Below are 21,045 nucleotides of genomic sequence, written 5' to 3' on the forward strand. Positions count from 1 at the left end.
AACATGCGACACCTGGACGCACGGATTCCTGGAGCCTACGTATGTTTTGAGCATTTCACCTGCACTCACGAAATCTCCTGAGCCTGTCGTGCGCCCTGAACCTGCGACGTCTAACCAGCCCGCGTTGCTATTGGATGGTCAATAGTGTCATGGGATCGGTCGTCGTATGGGGAAGCATCTGGGCGAACGTAATCTGGTCGGTCGTCGATTGGGCAAGCGTCGATGCGAGCGTCATCAGGTCGGTCGTCGATTGGGGTAGAGTCTAAGCGAGCATCATCTGGTCGATCGTCAATTGGGGAAGCGTCTAGGCGAGCGTCATCAGGTCGGTCGTCGATTGGGGGTAGAGTCTAAGCGAGCGTCATCAGGTCGGTCGTCGATTGGGGTAGAGTCTAAGCGAGCGTCATCAGGTCGGCCGTCGGTTGGGATAGAGTCTAGGCGATCGTCATCAGGTCGGTTATTGGTTGGGGTGGAGTCTATGCTAGCTTCATCTGGTCGGTCGTCGGTTGATGTAGAGTCTAGGAGAGCGTCATCTGGTTGGTCGTCGGTTGGAGTGGAGTCTATGCTAGTGTCATCAGGTCGATTGTCGGTTGGGGTAGAGTCTAGGCGAGCGTCATCAGGTCGGTCGTCGGTTGAGGTAGAGTCTAGGTTAGCGTCATCTTGTCGGTCGTCGGTTGGGGTAGAGTCTAGGCGAGCGTCATCTTGTCGGTCGTCGGTAGGGGTAGAGTCTAGGCGAGCGTCATCAGGTCGGTCGTCGGTTGGAGTGGAGTCTAGGCGAGCGTCATCTGGTCGGTCGTCGGTTGGGGTAGAGTCTAGGCGAGCGTCATCAGGTCGGTCGTGAGTTGGGATAGAGTCTAGGCGAGCGTCATCAGGTCGGTCGTCGATTGCGGTAGAGTCTAGGCGAGCGTCATTAGGTCGGTCGTCGGTAGGGGTAGAGTCTAGGCGAGCGTCATCAGGTCGGTTGTCGACAGGGGAAGCGTTCTTGTGTCTGCGATTGTTATCGTCAGCCTGAAACCTACCATCAGTACATAATTTCAATACATGAGTTCCAGTCCGTAAGCAGCAACGACGGTTTCAATCCAGATATTCAAAGTATCCATGGTTACCCATAGTCTGCGCTCATACAAAAATAGTATAACTCCAAAGACTTGCTACACAAGGGATCGTGTGGAAGAAGAAGTTTATATCAAAGGCAAATATTATTTAAGTATTGATGAATTGACCTTTGTATGTGGTGGTAGTGTGGAGGATTTTCCTTTATGGTCAACAACTGATAAAACGATAACACCAAGTGAAGCGGCTGTTATTCTCATGCAAAACATTCCTGAGAGCATAGTATAACCTTATTATGAAACACCGTACAAGCAACAGTCAAGTAGAATATACCTAATTGACAATAATGAAAATCCCAATAAGAGTGATGACAGGCGTGTCGATGGCTATACATGACGTAATTTTGTGGAAAATAATTACGAGGTAAACGGAAAATACTTTTTTTAGATAAACGATCAGGTTACCGAAAGTGACAAATTTCAAAAACATGCATTTAATTTTGTGCTTATTAAAATGGACGGTTCACGTTGGTAATAGTGCAGCCTATCAGCCGTTGCAACATAATAGTCGTGAACGAAATAACATGGCCCACAAAATAATAAAGCCATTGGTTAAAGCAGATATTAAAGAAAGGTGACTGGTAGAAAAATCCCATGGTAGTACTCGATAAAATGGTAAGTGAACAGTCACCGAATTGTAAGCTACATGGCATCAGTGTCCAAAAAAAGAACTGCCGACCAAAATCTATGAAAATCTTCGGCACGAAAAATTTACGAAATGGAGATAATGACATGATGCACCAGTCAATTGTAACCACGGACCCCCAGGTCCGGGGGTATACCGGGGATAGCCGGGGAAAAGGGCCGTGTTTTTACTTTTCAGGTGCCCCCGCAGGGCCGGGTGACCGCGGTGGTTTTGTCACAGCGCCAAATTTAGCGGAGATTGGGCCTTATATAGAGTCTCTGGGGTGCGGGGGCATTTGGCCGGGGTTTAACCATCAGTTCGTCCCCGCAGTGCGGGGATTTTACCCGGAGTTTGCTGGACCGAAAGTCACATTCGGAACTCCTCGGCCATTTTATTGAAAACAACCTCGGATGTATTTGGATGGTTTACACACTCAAAAAGTGGTACGTTTAAGTCCGCTGCAAGTAGATCGCGTAGTAATTTTATTTAGCAGTTAAACTTTGTGACTTAACTCTTGGGATTCTTCATTATGTTTGCTATAATACAATTCAATGACAATAAATTTAAACTTAGATCAATAAATACAACTCTAAAACACTACATTTAACTAATGATATAATTCAACATTTTACGAACTACTTCAACAGATGTACCGGCATACATCCGAGGTTGTTTTCGATAAAATGGCCGAGAAGTTCCGAATGCGAAAGTCAAAGTCCCGGCTATTTCCCGGACCTGGGGGGCCGTGGTTACAATTGACTGGTGCATAACTATTAATGCGGCCCCTGGCTTAGAATTCAAAAAAAAAGTTGACAATTTAAAAACATGTGTAAGCTGAAATCTAGAGACGATGATGGTAAAAACGCGAAACGCAAAATATTCTTTATTTAATTCGACATGAACACCAAAATCTATTCTTAAAATTGATGCAACTCCAAACTCGCAGAACAAAAACACAATACAATTTGAAAAGGATTTAATTAGCAAAATCTCAAAGTTGAACCATTATCAGTGATAGATGAATGCGAGAGTTTCGTAGAATTAGAATTGGGACGAGATGAAAATGAAATAAATGTAGCCTGAAACATATGATACTAAAATGTTGATACCAAATCTGAATTTAAAAAATGAATGGCTTGCATGACATATTCAATAATAAGAATATATCTAAAATACATATGGAAGCTGTGAATATACTCTTAAGAAACAAGTAGGGAATAAAATACCAGGTCTGCAACTTACTGAGTGTGTACCCATATTCAATAATGAAGACGCGAGATGGGAAAACCACCTAAAAACAGAAGCGACATTATCACCAGCTTGCAAAAGTCAGCACACACATACTGACCATTGCGTTTGTTCAATTATGCCCAACGACAAAATTTATTTATTAGACAGTCTTGGCACAGACAGAAAAAAATACTACTCCAGATGGTTGACTTTTTGCAATTGCATTTGTTACATCTTACTGTTTAAATCATGCACTTTGTCATACGGTAACTTTATTTTGTATTAAATTGTTTTTAATCACATTTAATGTGATGCTTTAACAATTTAAAATTGACGGATTTTCTTACGACAGGATAAACAATTGGCTCTTGAAAGAAGAAATAAACTATTTAAAATAGAAGTGACAGACAATTCCTGTATATGCAATATTCCACCCTTTTATGATGATATGGTTCAATGCGACAAATGCTCAATTTGGTATCATAGTTATTGTGTTAATGCATCTAGTGATATTTCAATGGCAGACAAATAATTTCTCAGTCATACGTGTGCTGTATGAACACACTAATCACTCGTGCTGTTAGTCGTGCAGTACTACTTTTTTGTAATATTTATTAATTCTTAAATGAGTAGCCCCATAGTGTATGTGTGCATTTCACATACAGCTATATACATTGTTAAGAGTAGTATTATTTTTTTTATTTATTATAATTATAATTATTATAATATGTGTTAACTCGATTTAATATTATATATGACACTAGTAAATATAATTACAAGTAACAATACAGTTGATAATTATAATTTTATATTCAGCAGTATGTATCAATGCAAATACAACATATTCTGTTTTGCATACTAACGTACTTACATTTGCTACATAAAAATAAAAACCTGATCATTTCATTTTTCCTGACATAAAAGACATGAGCACTGGACTTTGTAAAATTGTTCTCAATATCATTTGTATCCGAAATAACACCCTCATTACTATATACATGTATCATTACTCTTACTACCAGATGTAAAGGCGATGAACTTGACTGTTTGTGCTAATAAACTATTGAACATTACTAAAAATAAATATTATCTATATTTGATAACAGAATCTCAAAGTAATATAGCATAAATAAATATAATTCCTAAAGAATTGCTTAAGGAAAGAGATATCCAATCCACATTAGTTGTTATCTTCGTAAGACAATGGCCATTTTGCCACATAGATAACTTAATTATCACAATATAAATCAGAAGATAAATGATATTTCATTAAAGATCATTAAGTCACGTTCAATCTATGAAATGTGTATTTTTTTCTTTAAAGTATTAACCCGTTTTAAATGATACCCAAAATAGCCTTTTTGACAATTTTTAAAATGTGATAAACACTTTAATGTGGTAAATATCAAAGACTATTGTACAGTATTAAGTCTGATTTCGATTTACTTTTTAGTACAACATACACTTCCAACAATATGTTCAAAGTAATAATTTCTCTATGTTGTCTGCGTTCAATACCGGCACCAATAAGGGGGTGTCCCTGTGGTTGGGGATAGAGTTGAATTAATATTAATGGTTGAATGTAACCTATGTAAAGGCCAAAGCAGTTTGTACGAACGGATTATTTTACGTTAAAAAGAGGAAAACAAAACTAGAGACAACACGTCATTTCGGGGGACATTGCTTAGTGATCAAACATCAACTATGAATACCATATCATTTATAATATTTTCAGCTACGCTGTTAAGATGCAGATCTGCTCCTACTCCACTTGAAAAGGATATTATGCCAAATTTTAAATGTTTTGAATCCCCTACACTTGTGGATACACTAATCTATTCCGCAGCCTTAGAGCTGAGGCAAACTTGTTTAAGTTCTAACTCATCAGAGTTTGTGAATAAAGTTTGTTCAAATTTAAAATCTTGGAATGTTTGTGGTCTCAAAAATACAATGTCTGACTCAGATGATTTTTTAGAAGGATTTGAAGCGTCGTTTGAAAGCAATATAATGAATATTGATTCGAAGATAAATCCTGAAGAAATGAAGGTTTTCAACCTTGTGGATGTAGAGACCCATTGTAAAAATAACATTGAACATTGTCGGTTCTATCTGGCAATTGATAAAACACTGCGAATGGAATATCAAGGTTTGTAAAATTGAATACATTTAACTTAGTCACTGAATCTCTGTTAAAATGAATTTTGTTTTTAAAAAAAGGTCAATCGATTTTGATGGATACTGTACTGGTTGAGTTTGTAAATCCGAACAGTTTTTTAACAATATCTTTGTGAGTTTTGGTTCTAGTAACTTCAAACTTGGCATTAATAATGTTTGGTTCATTGAAATATCACTAGATGCATTAACACAATAACTATGATACCAAATTGAGCCTCTGCTTAAGTACACATTCACAAAATATTTTGATTCATAAACTCAAAACGTTCATTTCAAGCACAGTTAATCACCATGGCATTCACTCGGTGAAATTGAGTTTGTAAATCCCGATCGCTTTTAAAATTATATTTTATCTAAAAATAGATTGCTTTTCCGTCATAGTTTGTTTTCATTTCTAATCAAACACACAATGGGAATGGGAATCAACTCGAACAGAATCGAATCTTAGAAAAATTGAGTTGTGTCCCTTGCTTCAAAAATCTAAGAACATTCCTTGTATTGAATTGCAATTGGGCTCTCACTTATCATATTTAAGGTATACATATTGCAGACTAGGCAGGTCATGTGAGGCTCATTCAGAGTTGGACCAGTGATACCAGGGTTCATGATGGGTGAATTTATCATTTTGTACCCATGTGAAAGCCATTAGAAGGGATGATGCATTCCTTTGCCCCGCTTGTGGTGATAAGTAACTTTAAAGTGCAGACTGTATGGCAAATATATAAACATTAAATTACTTTATAAAAAAATAAAATACTTAAAACAGTAAAAAAAAGTTATACAAATTAAATGAAAAATATTGTGCACAAAATTTTGTTGTGAAATATAGTTAAAGCCTTTAACTATACATAACAACCAAATTTTGTGCACAATATTTTTCATTTAAGAAAAGTTATGAAAAAAATGGTGAAAATTCTTGAAAAACGAGTTCCGCGACTCGCGAATCGCTATATAGGATTGCATAGGGGCAAAAATTCATAAAAGCCGCCCGAAATTGTTGACTTTAAAATGCCATAACTTTTATTTATTAAGATATTTTAAAAAATCAAAATGTTCTGTAAAGGTCTTCATAAGCTGCTTCCAATGGTGTTGCTGAATAAGCTATATTTCACTTAATAAAAAAATGGTCTGGGGTTGCTATTAAAGGTCTTGGTCGAAAACAGGTTGTATCTAGGTCAAATACAACATGTGACAACCACCATTTTGAATTCAAAATGTAAACAAGAGACGATTGAAACATACTTTTTTTTTTTTTAAAGATGAATGATTGCTTTAAATGGTACACACAAACATTTATCTTTTATTATCACTTATTGATAATTAAAATGTAAATAATCCTTAGGCGGTCGAAAACATGTTGTTCCGGGATATTATATAATCCTAGCCTACATTGTATTGATAGAATGATGTCAGAGGTCATTGTTTAAAATGATTCGTAAAATGTAGGCTGTTTTATGATGAAATATTATACAAATGAAGGCAATATGTCAATAATTCAATGTTTATTATTAACAAGTCCAGACAACATTCAATTGGCTTAAACACACCAATATACAAATACAACGCTGGTAAGAAACTTATGCAACTTGCAATGTACATAGGGATAACAAATAAGTTATGAACAAGAACATATTGTTGTTTTTTTCATCAGATGCGAAGCAGTCATAAATAAAAAAATATTGGACACAGCATTTAACAAGGAACTCTTCAGGGTTTGAATTTGACTTTGAAGAGCACTCGCAAAATTTTGCGAGTGCTTTTTGAGGCAACTCGCAAAATGAAAAATCAACTTGCCATTTTATTATTTGCTTTATTCCCTTATAAAATTGTTTAATTAAAGTAGATATGTACACCTGAGATATATTATGATTATTAAAAATGATCAATCTTGAGTGACTCGACTACTAGAACTTGTTGATGGCTTATTATTTTGGGCAGCTACAGATAACAGATTGGATGCTGGCCAATAAACAACATCATAAATTAAAAAAATAAATTAAAGCAACAGAAAATAGAGCGTCGATGCTTTGGACTATAAAATATATCGAAGTCTATTCACTTTGACAGTTGGTCGGATATATTAAAAGTTGATGGGGATTACATCATTTGTATTCACTTTGTATTGGGCACGCTTTGGAGCATCCCGGAAAAGATTCAAGAAAATACTTGGCCTTTTCCGTTTTTGTTCTATTTTTGAAAACTTACTAGAGCGTGTCTCTGTAGACATGCCGCTTATAGGCTGTTTACACTCGACTACGTAGCAGAGTAAAGTTAATGTTGTTTTTTTTCCTTTTAACATTTTGTGTTCTAGAAAAAGCCACTCACAGAATTTTGCGAGCTTGAATAAAAGTCACTCACAGTTTGCAAATGTCGCTTGCATTTTGCGAGTATGCAAGTCTAAATTCGAACCCTGACTCTTGGTGGGAGGATTTCAGTGAGGGAAATAGTTTAATTCTCAGAGAAAACCCTGTGAACATCGGTTTTATCCCTCAGAGTCTTACTCGTTTGTCCTGATATTTACACTTCTACATATATAGCCTTGGTTTGGCTGGAATAGCACTTCAAATGGACTTGCTCTTGATCAACATGGTTGTTGTGTCTATTTGCTGAACAAGAGGTCCTAGATCCATTCCCAGTTTTTTCTTTTCCTTTCATTGCAATTTCAGTCTGACATTGATTTTTGAATTAACTACATGTAGCACAAATTCTTACATGGTGCACTAGTGTTTAAACACGCTATTACATGATTTTGCCAAGTATATTATGTCATACATGTATGTGTATTGAGCATGTATATAAATGTACTTTGTAAAACGCAATTCTCTTTTAATTTGGAGCTTTTATTTTTATGGCCCCCTTCGAAGAAGAGGGGTATACTGCTTTGCACATGTCGGTCGGTCGGTCTGTCGGTAGACCAAAGCTTGTCTGAGTGATAACTCAACAATTCCTTGACGTATGGTCATCAAACTTGACATGAAGATAGGGCCTGACCAGAAGATGACCCCTATTGATTAAAGGGGTCATCGGGTCAAAGGTCAAGGTCACAGTGACCATTAATGATAAAATGTTGTCCGATTGGTAATTTGACAATGCCTACACCCATGGCCCTCAATCTTGACTTGGAGGTTGGGTCTGACCAGTAGAAGACCCCTATTGATTTTGGGGTTCATTGGGCCAAAGGTCAAGGTCACATTGACCTTGAATGATGAAAAGTTGTCTGAGTGATAATTTGACAATGCCTTCACCCATGGCCCTCAAACTTGACTTGGAGGTTCGCCTGACCAGTAGATGACCCTTTTTGATTTTGGTGGTCATCAGCCAAAGGTCAAGGTCACATTGACCTTGAATTTGACCTTGAATGATAAAAGGTTGTCCGAGTGATAACTCAACAATGCCTGCACCCATGGCCCTCAAACTTGACTTGTGGGTTGGGCCTGACCAGTTGATGATCCCTATTTATTTTGGGGGTCAAAGGTCAAGGTCACAGTGACCTTAAAGGCAAACTCGACAATTCCTTGACCTATGGTCATCAAACTTGACATGAATGTTGGGCCTGACCAGTAGATGACCCTTCTTGATTTTGGGTCAAACGTCAAGGTCACAGTGACCTTTAAAACAAAAAAGTTAACAAAGCTTCTGTCAGTGATATCTCAACAAAGCCTGGACCTATGATCATCAACCTTGACTAAGGGGTTGGGCCGGACCTGTAGATGACCCCTTTTAATTTAAGGGGTCATCAGGTCAAGGTCACAGTGACCTTGAATGCAATAAGCTTGTCTGTGTGATAACTTGACATTGCCTGCACCCATTGCCCTAAAACTTGATGTGGAGGTCCATGCATATTTCATTCAATTGTCCAAATAATCCTGATAACATGGTATCGGGGGGGGGGGGCATAATGTTTGACAAACATCTCTTGTTTTTGTTTGCTTTGAAGTTGCCTTGACAAACATCAAAATGGCAAGTGCTGACACCTCACAGACCTAGCTACTTGTACATAAAATTATACTGAAAATATTTGGTATGACTTTAATTGTGTCTTAGTTGACTTCACTATTACTGGCATATGAATCTATGTGCTACATGTACATTTGTAGTAAATTCAAGCAAATGTGATATACATGTAAAAAAACAGTAATGTCATCATACACCTTTGTTTAGAAAACTTATGATATTTTTGTGTTTAGTCCTAACTACTCTTTTTTACAATTTTAGCGGCTGTAGAAAGTGAAGGGTATAGCCAGATGGACGCCTATTTTCACAATTTAAAACACTTCATTGCGTTTCCAACGGATGCTGAACTTCATATATTGGGTGAAGATACACGCCACTGCAAAGATGATAAATCAAGTAGTAACAAAGCTGTTGGGAATGCCTGCTCTGTCCTTGCTGCAGTCTCAGTCAAGAACCAGATGGATTACGCCTCTCCTGTAGAAACCAAGGATATCTTAAGTTATCTTCACAACACAAGCATTCAACAGCCGCAGGTTCCCTGTGAGGAGCTTAAGGAATACGAGGAAATAGTTACTGTGAATGAATGTAATGAAGTATGTAATAAGAACGAAGAAAAGACGACTGCTTATATCTGCAAACTTGCTGCATTTGGTCTTCAGTACACTAGAGCCAATGGTAAGTTAATCTCAAATGTTAAAAATGTTATTGAAATCTCTTTTCTTTTAATTTCAGTTATTTTTAACCGAGATTCATTTGTAAAGAATGAACTTTGATATATCTTATTTTTATTATTTGCAATATCTTAAGGTACTCAAATGACATTTATCTGAAATGTAAATGTTTAATTTTATTCAGATGGACAAGATAGACACAAAACAATTGAAGATGATGTCCCCAACCAGAAAACAGTTGTAAGCAGTAATGCCAATACAGACCATACTGATAAAGGCGATACAGCCAATGGAGACAAAACTGATAAAGACGATACAGCCAATGGAGACAAAACTGATAAAGACGATACAGCCAATGGAGAAAAAACTGATAAAGACGATACAGCCAATACAGACAAAACTGATAAAGACGATACAACCAATGGAGACAAAACTGATAAAAGCGATACAGCCAATGGAGACAAAACTGATAAAGACGATACAGCCAAAACTGATAAAGACGATACAACCAATGGAGACAAAACTGATAAAAACAATACAGTCAATGCAGACAAAACTGATAAAGACGATACAACCAATGGAGACAAAACTGATAAAAACAATACAGTCAATGCAGACAAAACTGATAAAGGCGATACAGCCAATGGAGACAAAACTGATAAAGACGATACAGCCAATGGAGACAAAACTGATAAAGACGATACAGCCAATGGAGACAAAACTGATAAAGACGATACAGCCAATGGAGACAAAACTGATAAAGGCAAAGGCAATACTACCATTACAGACAAAACTGATCAAGGCGATACTTCCATTATTTCAGACAAAACTGGTAAAGGTGATACTTCCATTACAGACAAAACCGATAAAGGCACTACTATTAAAACAGACGAGACTGATAAAGTTGATAAAAATCAAGGAAACTTTGCTACTAGTTCAACGTTCGGGCCAATCTCTTCCTCAACTACCCCAGTGACACAGGTTGAGGAGGCAGAAAATAAAATTTCTGTGGACACAGACGACACTAGTAAGACAGATGCTGAAGCCAGCAAAGATTCAGAAGGAAGTGGTTCAGGTAGGTAGTATAATTTCATTGTATACATTAGTACCCTGTGTTAACTCACCTAATTTAAACCCAGAAAAAATATATATGTACATTTGTACATGTACATGGACTTCAGGTCAGCTTGTTTGGTGAAGGGAATATAGAAATGGTAAGCGTGCACTCTGTCTGTGCATGCAATCAAGGCATTTTGGTCCGGAGTACTATGATAAAATTCTTTGAGTGATTGACTTCAAAGTTCATGTTCATTATAATGTACAGATACATGTAGATCATTTTAAAGAGAAGTATTATTGCCCTATGTTCATTTTTGTTCTTAAATTTTGTGCTAAACATTCAAAGAGTCTTTCAGGTATTGACTTCATACTTCATTTACAGATAGTTCAACTTTTTATACGCTTTAATAGAATGGGACGTATTATAGTTTCACTTAAGGCATGTAGGCGGGGGGTTGGTTTGGGGGCAACGTAGTTTTTTTCTGATCAATTACTCCTGAAGCCTTTGTCAAATCACCAATAAAGTTGGTCAGAAATTGTAAGGGCATTATATCTTTTATATGTTCGATAACCAGCCATATAGCTCTAGTCACTCTAGAGTTATAGCCCTTTAATTATAGAAAATGCTTGAAATCGGTATTGTTGGATCAGTAACTTAAGAAGCCTTTGTCCAATTATCACTAAATTTGGTCACACTGTGTATGAGCATAACATCTTGGACAAGTTTTATAACCAGCTATATGGCTTAAGTCACTTGAAAGTAACTGGCCTTTTATTATAGAAATTTCTTAAATCAATCGTGTGTAATCAATCACTTCAAAATCCTTTGTCCAATCATGACCATATTTGGTCAGAATGTGTATGGGCATGACATCTTGGACATATTCAATAACCAGCCATATTGTCTAGTCTCTCTAGACTAGTTGATCTTTATTTCTAGAAATTACCTAAAGCCTAAAAGCTATCACTTTTAAACAATGAATTCAGCTTTAGTCCAATCAGTACCAGAATGTGTATGGGGATAACATCTTTGACAAGTTCGTCAACCAATCATAATTGCTTGAGTTATTCCAGAGTAATCACCCTTTATTTAAAGAAATTACCTTAAATTGGTTTGTCTGATGAATAACTTTGAATCCTTTGTTCAGTCATCACCAAATTTGGTCAGAATGTGTATGGCCAGAATATCTGTCATATCACCATACTATAGACTCAACTATAGTCACTCAAGAGTCATGACCTTTCTTTGGCAAATCCTATATTACCACTATTGGCTAAATGTACAACCAATTATCACCAAAGTTAAAGGTGTCCTGAAAAGACGATGGGTATTTTTTGCAATATATTTCCCTATGTGCATTTTCAAACTTTATGTTGTGCGGAGTGTAACTCCAAGAGTCTTACAGGTAATTACTTCAAATCTCACATACAGATCCTATTGAGGAGAAGTGCACATGAACCATACGTTTGGATCTGCTTTTTAGCTCTGCTGGCCAAAAGCTTATGGCATGGTGACTGTTGTCTTTACTCGCACAGATGTGATTAAATTCTTCAATACAGATGTAATTAAAAAGAAAAATACAACATATCTAAGTTTTGAACCATTTCAAGTGAATTTTTGTTAGCTATACTAAAGGTGTTTTTTTAATGGTTAGGTATTGTTTTTATCAATCCCCGGTATATTTTATACAGGAACTGGAGGGCAGCAGATGGTCAAGAGTGATTATGACGACAGTGATGACGAAGGCACGCACTTCATGTCCTACTTCATTGTAATGACAGTGCTGTGCATTGCTGGATATCTTCTCTATCACAATAAACAAAAGGCAAGTGTTATTATGCCCCCTTCTTAGAAGTGGGGGTAAATTACTTTGCACATTTCAGTCTGTCAGTCAGTAGACCAGATAATCTAGTCCTATTGATATAAACTTGAGTACATTTCCGCTAAGGTCCTCAAACTCAGTAGGGAGATTGGTCATGACATAGATAGATAGATAGATAGATAGATAGATTTATTTCAGCATAAAATGTACATAGCATGGAATTAAACACATGATAAATAATATCAGGAATAAAATATATCCTTGTTAACTACATTATATATCTAAGGATAACACAAAAAAGGGATTGATAATCCCTTATTTCCATTGTGGTCCTTATATAACAAACTAGTTGACATAGGAAGACATGCTATTAAGAAATTATAATAAAAATAAATAAATAAAAAATATCACAGTAGAAGACTGATTATGTATTAATTGTATTGCATATTTAAATATAAATAATAATATGTTAGGTAAAATAAGAAGTATCACAGTGTATCACAATTGAAGTGCTGTTCAAATGACCAGCAGATGAACCCTGTTGATTTTGAGGTCAGAATGTCAAAGGTAATTGTTGCTGTGACCTTTGACACAAACAGTTTGTACGACTGATAACTAGAGTAAGCTTTGTCCTATGATCCTCAAACTTGGTAGGGAGATTGGCATGACCAGCAGATGATCCCTATTGATTTTGAGGTCAAAGGTCATGGTCATGGTGTGACAAAAAGCTTGTCCTATTGGTAACTAGAGTATGCTTGGTATGGAGAATAGTTATGACCAGTTGAAGGACCCCTATTAATTTTGAGGTCAGTAGGTTAAAGGTTGCAGTGACCTTGAACACAAAAAGCTTGTTCAATTAATTGTTAGCTACAGTGTGCTTTGTCCTACGGTTCTCAAACTTGGCAGGGATGTTTGTCATTACCAGCAGATTATTAAAGGTTACAGTCGCTGTGTCCTAGGACACAAAAAGCTTGTTCGATTGATAACTAGTGTATGCTTAGGCATACAGTCCTCAAACTTGGTAGGCAGGTTAGTCATGATCAGCAGATGACAGATGTTTCAAATAGTACTGTCCATGTTCACTTAATCTAATGATGGTAAAATCCTATTTTAACTTTTGACATAAGTCTTTTAAGTTACAAATGGTTAATAAATAATTGGTGTTTACATTCACACATTTGATAAACAAAGCATAAACCCTCTTAAAATTACAGTGCTAAATTTCCAAAATGGCTTCCATACTTTGAATATTGGCTCTCGTTTAATGATGCCTTTTGATTGGTCCTTACTATCTGTAGGCAAGTTTTGATTCGCTGGGTAATCATAAATATGCAGGAAGAGAAATTTGTTGCTTGCTTGAACAATAACATACAGATATAATAATATAATCAATATTTTGGCACTTTTTTACCTGGCCATGAAGCTATAAATTGAAAGAAAACATTTAGAATGGCTAAGATTTTTTTTAACACTTAAAGAAAAAGGGTTTTTCGGCATAAAAATTAAATCTTGAATGTAAATATGACAACCTGCGATTTTACCTTTTGGCAGCAGTCTTATATCACTGGTTTCCAGACATTTACGCAAAAATTGTCTGACTCTAAGAAAAAAATAAAAAAAGTTATCAAAACAGTTAATCTGTGAGAGTGAAGCTCAAAAGTCAAATGAGTTAAACATTAAGCATTAGAATGAAATTTTGCTTCAACCTATGTTGAACGTCTTTATAAAGTATACCTGACAATATTTTATTTTGATCCTATTTCAGATCCTCGCTCTCTTTCTGGAGGGTCGTGGAGGGGAGAAGGGTAGGAGACCCAACACAAAGCAGTACAAACGACTTAAAACTGAGGATGTGATGCCGTCACTGGAAAAATCGGCTTCAAAGAATACTTATGCCTTCTAGCATTTCAATTTTTGAAACAAATTATTTGTGTTTTGACTTGAAAAGTCCTTTTGTGATGTCTAGCTTTAGTGATTCTTACTTAAATTAGACTGTTTTATGTTTAAGCAAGTTTTTTATTATCGATTTAGTTTCCTTAATAGCAGTCAGCGAAAATGTTTTTAAATTCTAGAGTCATTCGGAACTGAATGAAATTTTAGCTGTCTGAAAATGATTTTTAATATTTACTAAATATGTGGGTAGAATTTCGATAAGGAAAGTCAGTATTTTTACAAATTTGATCTCTATGTAATTCACTATTTTCAAAGAGTCTGGGTCCAATTTGGTAGTTTCGGACTACTAATATTTTGCAAACTGTAAAAGAAAGCGTTCATTCTTGCAGTACAAAATATTATATTTTTGGGTTTATTTTGAACTACTGAAATAATAATACATACATGCAAATAATATTTTGCTACATTTTGGTGAGAATTAGATTGTCACAATACAAGCTTGTTAGTATGTTGTTTTTCGCTTACATGTAAAAACTGTTGACGTTACCAAGAACATTAGGTGGGAAGGAAATGAAAAGTTCCAAATGACTTTAAATCTACAAAAATGTAGCAGCATCATTTTGCTTTGTGCCCTCCATTTGGTTTGTTTGATTTGTTTATTACAAGCAGGGATGAGATTTGTCTGGGGATTCACGGATTATCGCAGATCCGATGGCTCCAAGAACAACCTCCCCCCCATCCCCCACCCCAAAAACAACAACAGTAAACTGTGTGCAAAGAAATCCCTAAAAGGTTTTAAATAAGCCAGTTTTGCTTCGAGGCAGAGTGCTTCACGCCATTAGAGGCTTAATGTGGAGGCCCCAAACGCCTCACTGAAATGGTGGCAGCCCATTGTTCCTGGTTAATCACATTTTTTGTTAATTACATGTTTAGTTATGAGGATGTGTTTTATAAAAACGCTTTCTTATTTACAAGTATATGGTGTACATAGGGAGTAACATGCTTAGTGTAGTTATGATAATTCACAGGGGGTTTAACTGAATGGTTTAAACATGTATAATGTCTATGATAATGCATACATGTATATACAATTTGTCAATTGCACAGTTTTTCTGTGGTTGTTTTTGAAGGAAAGTGTTTAGAATCAGTTCATTATCATGAATGGGTTATTTTTTTATCAATTTTGTTTTAAAAAAAATAAGTAAACAAACATTTCTCTGAATGTATGTGCAAGAAAATACATTTTTGCACGAGTTTAATAACAAATAACAACAATAAAAAGCACAAAGGAAGAGGATTGTGACAATATATGATTGTTGGCAAATTTCACAGAAATTTTGACATGATTTTTATGTGTCAGAGTATTATTCTGTGTTTTTTTATTCAGTTTGACTACCTTGCTACTATGATAATAAGGTGACAAATTATGCAATTGTTTCAATAAAAATAGCTCATTGATGTTTAAAGTTTTGTAAAAAAGTGTATACAATATTGCAAAAACCATTGAGGAGAAATTGTGTAACAATTTTGGTTTGTATTCCATTACAGTTCAGTAACTTTTTGACCACACACATATCATGAGTGATATGTCATGAACCGTTAATGTCTGTGTATAAGACACACCCATAGATAGGACGCAGTCAAAAAAATACATGAATTTGTTTATATTGATTTATCTGAAGAGCCAAATTTCGCCTGAAATTGACTTCCATTTTTTTTGGTCAGAAGCCTAATACCATACATAAGACACAGGCATTTTTTTCTTTGGAATTATAGGGGAAAGAGTGTGTCCTCTATACAAACATTTACGGTACATCATTAAAGGAAACTCCACCTATAGTTACATGTATTACTACTTGATTAGAAGTTATATCTTAACATAACTTTATTTTTGCATGACATGGTTTTTCTTGTATAAGCATTGAACAAGGAGTTCTGTTATGTATGTACTAGATATAAATTGAAGTTTTGCATTGCTTTTTGTTTAGAGTATTCACATATTTTTGTATGTTTTTGATTAATCAATTGTTATCGTTATTGTGTACATTTTGAATACAGGCCAACCCTGTTGGCTGAAACTCCCAGAGGCCGGCGAAAATACCTTGAGCCTCGGAAAATCCGATCCAAAGGGGAATGCAAGCAAATGAGAAATTACAATGAAACAAGTTTCAGCCAATGGGGTCGACTGTACTTTTATTAATAAGCAAACATAGGAATGTTCTTGCCGAGATATTTGCCAATTATTGTAATCATGCAACATTTCGGAAGTTATTCATTGAAATCCAATTGCATTTTCACGATTGTTTTTCACGGTAGCTTGTGCCCTTAAAGTCAATTTCAAACATTCTAGTCTGACTGCTTCAGTCTGGTTGTAACAGGGTCTCCTATTTAAATTAGGGATCTGGGGCCGTATTCAATAAGCATCTTAGTGAATATTTTCAACTTAGTGAGAATTTCGTAATGATTATTTTAAACACCAGCTACTTTTCACCAGATTTTTTCATATGCATTTATTGTTTAGACCATTTTCTTGCTTATTTTCATATTTTTGGTTTACAAACATTGTTCGTTTTCTTAAAATTCAAATTAGAAAAAAGGAATTTATTCACTAAGTTGAAAATTGTTACTAAGATGCTTATTGAATACGGCCCCTGTTTATATCGTTGACTAAGGTTGTCTTTATAAAACCTGAAATTAAGTATTCTCTTAACATTCTTCTCAGATCTTCAGTTAAGAGATTCTAAAACATATCTGTGTTCCTTGATAAAATGCATTTATAAGGGACTTTCCCAGGGTTATTAAAATGAAAAAAAAATCTAGTCTCTGAAAAGGTTTTGTATTTGTATGTATGTCCCCATTTGCATCCACACCTTTAGAATATACCGGGTATTTGAAAATGTTCAAGCCATATTGTTCAAATCTTTTATTGACGCCCTGGTAGGAAAGAAGGAATGTGCTGATATGTGCTGATTCATGGTAGATATACATATTTATATTGGTTGCTTGTCACATAATGAGTATAGGCTGAAATTGAATTCCATTCAATATTTCAGTTAAAAATGTTAAGTCTGTATACTAACTATGAACTGTATATTTTTTTGGAGAAAACAAAAACATGTTTCTCATTAGCTGTTGATACTTTTCATAAGCTGTTGATACATCTCATTAGCTGTTGAAACGTCTCATTAGCTGTTGATACTTTTCATAAGCTGTTGATACATCTCATTAGCTGTTGATACATCTCATTAGCTTTTGAAACGTCTCATTAGCTGTTGATACTTTCCATAAGCTGTTGATACATCCCATTAGCTGTTGATACATCTCATTAGCTTTTGAAACATCTCATTAGCTGTTGATACATCTCATTAGCTTTTGAAACATCTCATTAGCTGTTGATACATCTCATTAGCTTTTGAAACATCTCATTAGCTGTTGATACTATTTCATGAAAGTAAACAGACAAGGATTAGTTTTGAAGAATTGGTTATTGCAACATTTAATTCCATGGAAAGTCTTGTGTGGTTTTAACAATATTTATTTTAATGAAATATTTTCAAGGTATACACAGTTTAAGTATAATCCAATCTTTCAAGCTACTTGTGTTGGTGTGAAGGCCGTTTTGATTTTTGTATTCATATTCCATGTTATGTTGGTGTGATTGATGGAATGTGGCCTGGTCCCGTTGTCACAAAATTTAAGTCAATTTTCAATTTTAATCTTAAATTTTTTTTCCACAAAAAGCATAGCATGATTCAAAATCAGGCATGTTTTTTTTATACTTTTTGTGAACTTTTTAATTTTCTCAGAATGTGTTGATAAAAAGATTTTGTCAATATTTCAAAGAAAACTAATTATAGGGCAATAAATTCTTTAAAAAAATGATTGTACTCAAATACATTTTACATTTTTGGCGGTAGAATATTTTTCCCTTGAAATCTAAAAGATGAATTAATTATAAAAAAACATATGATATTTAATATTTTTTAATGCAATTTGATAAAATGAGTTGAGACTGAGATTAAAATTTGACTTAGTTATTAACTTGTATTGGGACCATCTCGTCATGAGTTTTGAGCATAATATTCCATATAAAATTATTATATGATATTATATGATAATAATGATTTTGCATGGTTAAGTATTGTAATGATTTTATCTCTTCTACTTGTATCATGTAAGTGACTGTTTCCATATTTGTTAATGAACAATTATGTGACATGTATTCTATATGTTTTCTAAGGGCACGTCTTATCAATGTGAATATTTTAAAACTGACAATACAGTGATTAAATACACAAATAAAAACGAAACATTTTCATGTAAAGATATTTAATAATTGATGTATATTTTTGTTCAATAAGCAACAAGCAGGAATAGAAATATTTAATAAAATCCAAATATTCCACATGTATTTTTCAGTAACTGTATTAATTTTGCAGTAGATAATCATTCCATAATTAGACAAGTGTGCCATTATAGATTGTAATTCTATGAACATTGCAGTTGAATTCCATTTTGTATAACATTTATCATCTTTAAATTTTTCAACCGTGACTAGAAGGAACCGGTTTTATAGTAAACATGGCGTCATCCGGAAATATGATGTCATAGTTTCATGTTACTAATAATAGATTGGAAACGTCCATGGGGTGACAGATTCTTATAATCCATGGTACATTGAAGGTCACTGACTCTATTTGGTTTATGAATAACGTATTAATTAAATGTATGCCAATAACTTATTATTGAGGAATTATAAAACTATGGGTCGTATTTCTGTTTTTGCAATCTGTATGCTTCCAGCATAACTAAGGAATAACATAAGGATGTGTTAGAAAACGTATAAAACAAAAATATAAGGTTATTTATCATTGATAATTATTATTGAATTATCTCGTCTTATACAAGATGTATATCCAAAGATGTAATAATACTGTGAATGTACACAATTCTCTCTTAGTTTGGTAAACAAAAACTCGTCAAATAATGTTGAATACTGATTTGTTTGTATATTTTTGAAGTTGAAGTTTTTCTGCTTGCATTGTTGCTTGTAATGTTTTAAACCACCGCTTAGATAATGCAATGGCCTTATTTTGATTTTATTGATTGATAGGCAAGATGTCCATTAGTGTTTAATATGATTCTTGGGCCAATATTCGAAACACTACCTAAGTGAAAATGTTCACTCAATTGATTCTTATTTCAGTGTTTTAAAACTAATTCTTCAGTAGTGAGAACGTTTGGAATGCAGCGTTGACATGCATCATCTTGAGAAGACTTTTAAACACATTTTAGGATAAGAAATCTAGAACAGCTTAGAATAAACAAACCTAAAAATGATTATTAAAAAGAAAAGACTTAAATATTTGAATATTGGCTCAATTGCGGGATTTCTTTGTGATAATTTACTAGTATTCACTAGTGTTTGATGTTTTGCTGTAAATTTTGTTATGCATTGGTATCACCATTATTTTTGGAGTTTACTGTTTAATAAATGCCTAGCATTATTCCTTTTTTGTTTAATCACTTGAACAATTGACTGTGTAAACTTACCTGCACACCAACTTCTAAAACACAGTTTGATAATACCCTGCAAACAATGTTTTCAGGGAGTCTATTCTAGTCACTATATAACAGATTGCTTGTCTCCTTCGGTAAGGAAGGCAATCTGTTGCAGGCAGTTTGTGGAGCATACAGCAGTTTTAAACCGATTTGTTACGAATCTTGGTATACATAATCGCCCTAAAGTGTATAAATGCCTTTACATTCTCTGTTTATTGTGGCAAATTTATTTAAGAGTTTTTTTCCCATTAACTGGGGTTTCGCTTTATATCTGCATGGGGATTTGTGGAGTTAACGACTACCAAGGTTTATGAGAGATTGGTCTGACATTTGGTGCAAGTGCTTAACCATAAATTGTATGAGGTCCTTATGTGTTTTTCTTCATGTCAAGAAATGGGGCATGATCTAAGCAGTGAAGTTACCTATGCTCTTGGTATAAAACGGAGCGGCCGCACGGTTTTTCGCGACTTTTATGTCACAAAACTCGTTGAGGTTGAAACAGTATTTACAGCTTAAAACACACAAGCCCCAATGGCTGATGGTTGGCGCTCTCTGTAGAAGTCCCTGATTGACTTAAGGGCCTTCCATAGTGCAAAAGCCGTTTAAAGGGCCAAAGCAAGACATGTTTTAAGAATTCATTTATTTTTTTATTTTTTTTAGGTATTTTTTTAGCAAGCATAATACATTTATTAGTTGCAACATGTGTAGCTGTGCAGTTGAGCAAATTCTGCGCAAGACGATTTTATCAGATTTTGGAACAAAAACTATTTGCATTTTTTTCTCGGAAGAATGAATGTTTTACTCCCGAAAAAATAGCTCCTCATACTTAATAAAACATGAATTTTTTAAACGCTTTACTATTTGGCCTTCCCCACTCAGTTTTGCACTGTGGAATGCTCTTTAAAGTGACACTCTTATTCAAAATAAATTCATACACATGCATA

General features: G+C 34.9%; 1 protein-coding gene across 2 annotated transcripts; it reads left to right on the plus strand.

The window, feature by feature from the left end:
- Positions 1–4,594: 4,594 nt before the first annotated feature.
- Positions 4,595–20,046, plus strand: LOC128206355 (erythrocyte-binding antigen 175-like). 2 transcript variants are annotated; one of them, XM_052908756.1, is made up of 6 exons: positions 4,595–5,110; positions 9,355–9,768; positions 9,949–10,272; positions 10,504–10,839; positions 12,516–12,649; positions 14,412–20,046. In XM_052908756.1, the coding sequence occupies exons 1-6, from the start codon at positions 4,669–4,671 to the stop codon at positions 14,547–14,549; spliced, it is 1,788 nt and encodes a 595-aa protein (XP_052764716.1). In that variant the 5' UTR covers positions 4,595–4,668; the 3' UTR covers positions 14,550–20,046. The 2 variants fall into 2 exon arrangements, with proteins under 2 accessions (XP_052764716.1, XP_052764708.1); XM_052908748.1 differs by having other exon boundaries at positions 9,949–10,839.
- The last annotated feature ends 999 nt before the right edge of the window (positions 20,047–21,045 follow it).

This window comes from Mya arenaria, chromosome 2, assembly GCF_026914265.1.
Source record: "Mya arenaria isolate MELC-2E11 chromosome 2, ASM2691426v1".
NCBI lineage: Eukaryota > Metazoa > Mollusca > Bivalvia > Myida > Myidae > Mya > Mya arenaria.

Coding starts and splice junctions, on each gene's coding strand:
- LOC128206355 (XM_052908748.1), top strand. CDS start 4,669: ATGAATACCATATCATTTATAATATTTTCAGCTACGCTGTTAAGATGC. Junction 10,840..12,515: donor TTCAGAAGGAAGTGGTTCAG/GTAGGTAGTATA, acceptor TATTTTATACAG/GAACTGGAGGGCAGCAGATG. Junction 12,650..14,411: donor TCTATCACAATAAACAAAAG/GCAAGTGTTATT, acceptor ATCCTATTTCAG/ATCCTCGCTCTCTTTCTGGA.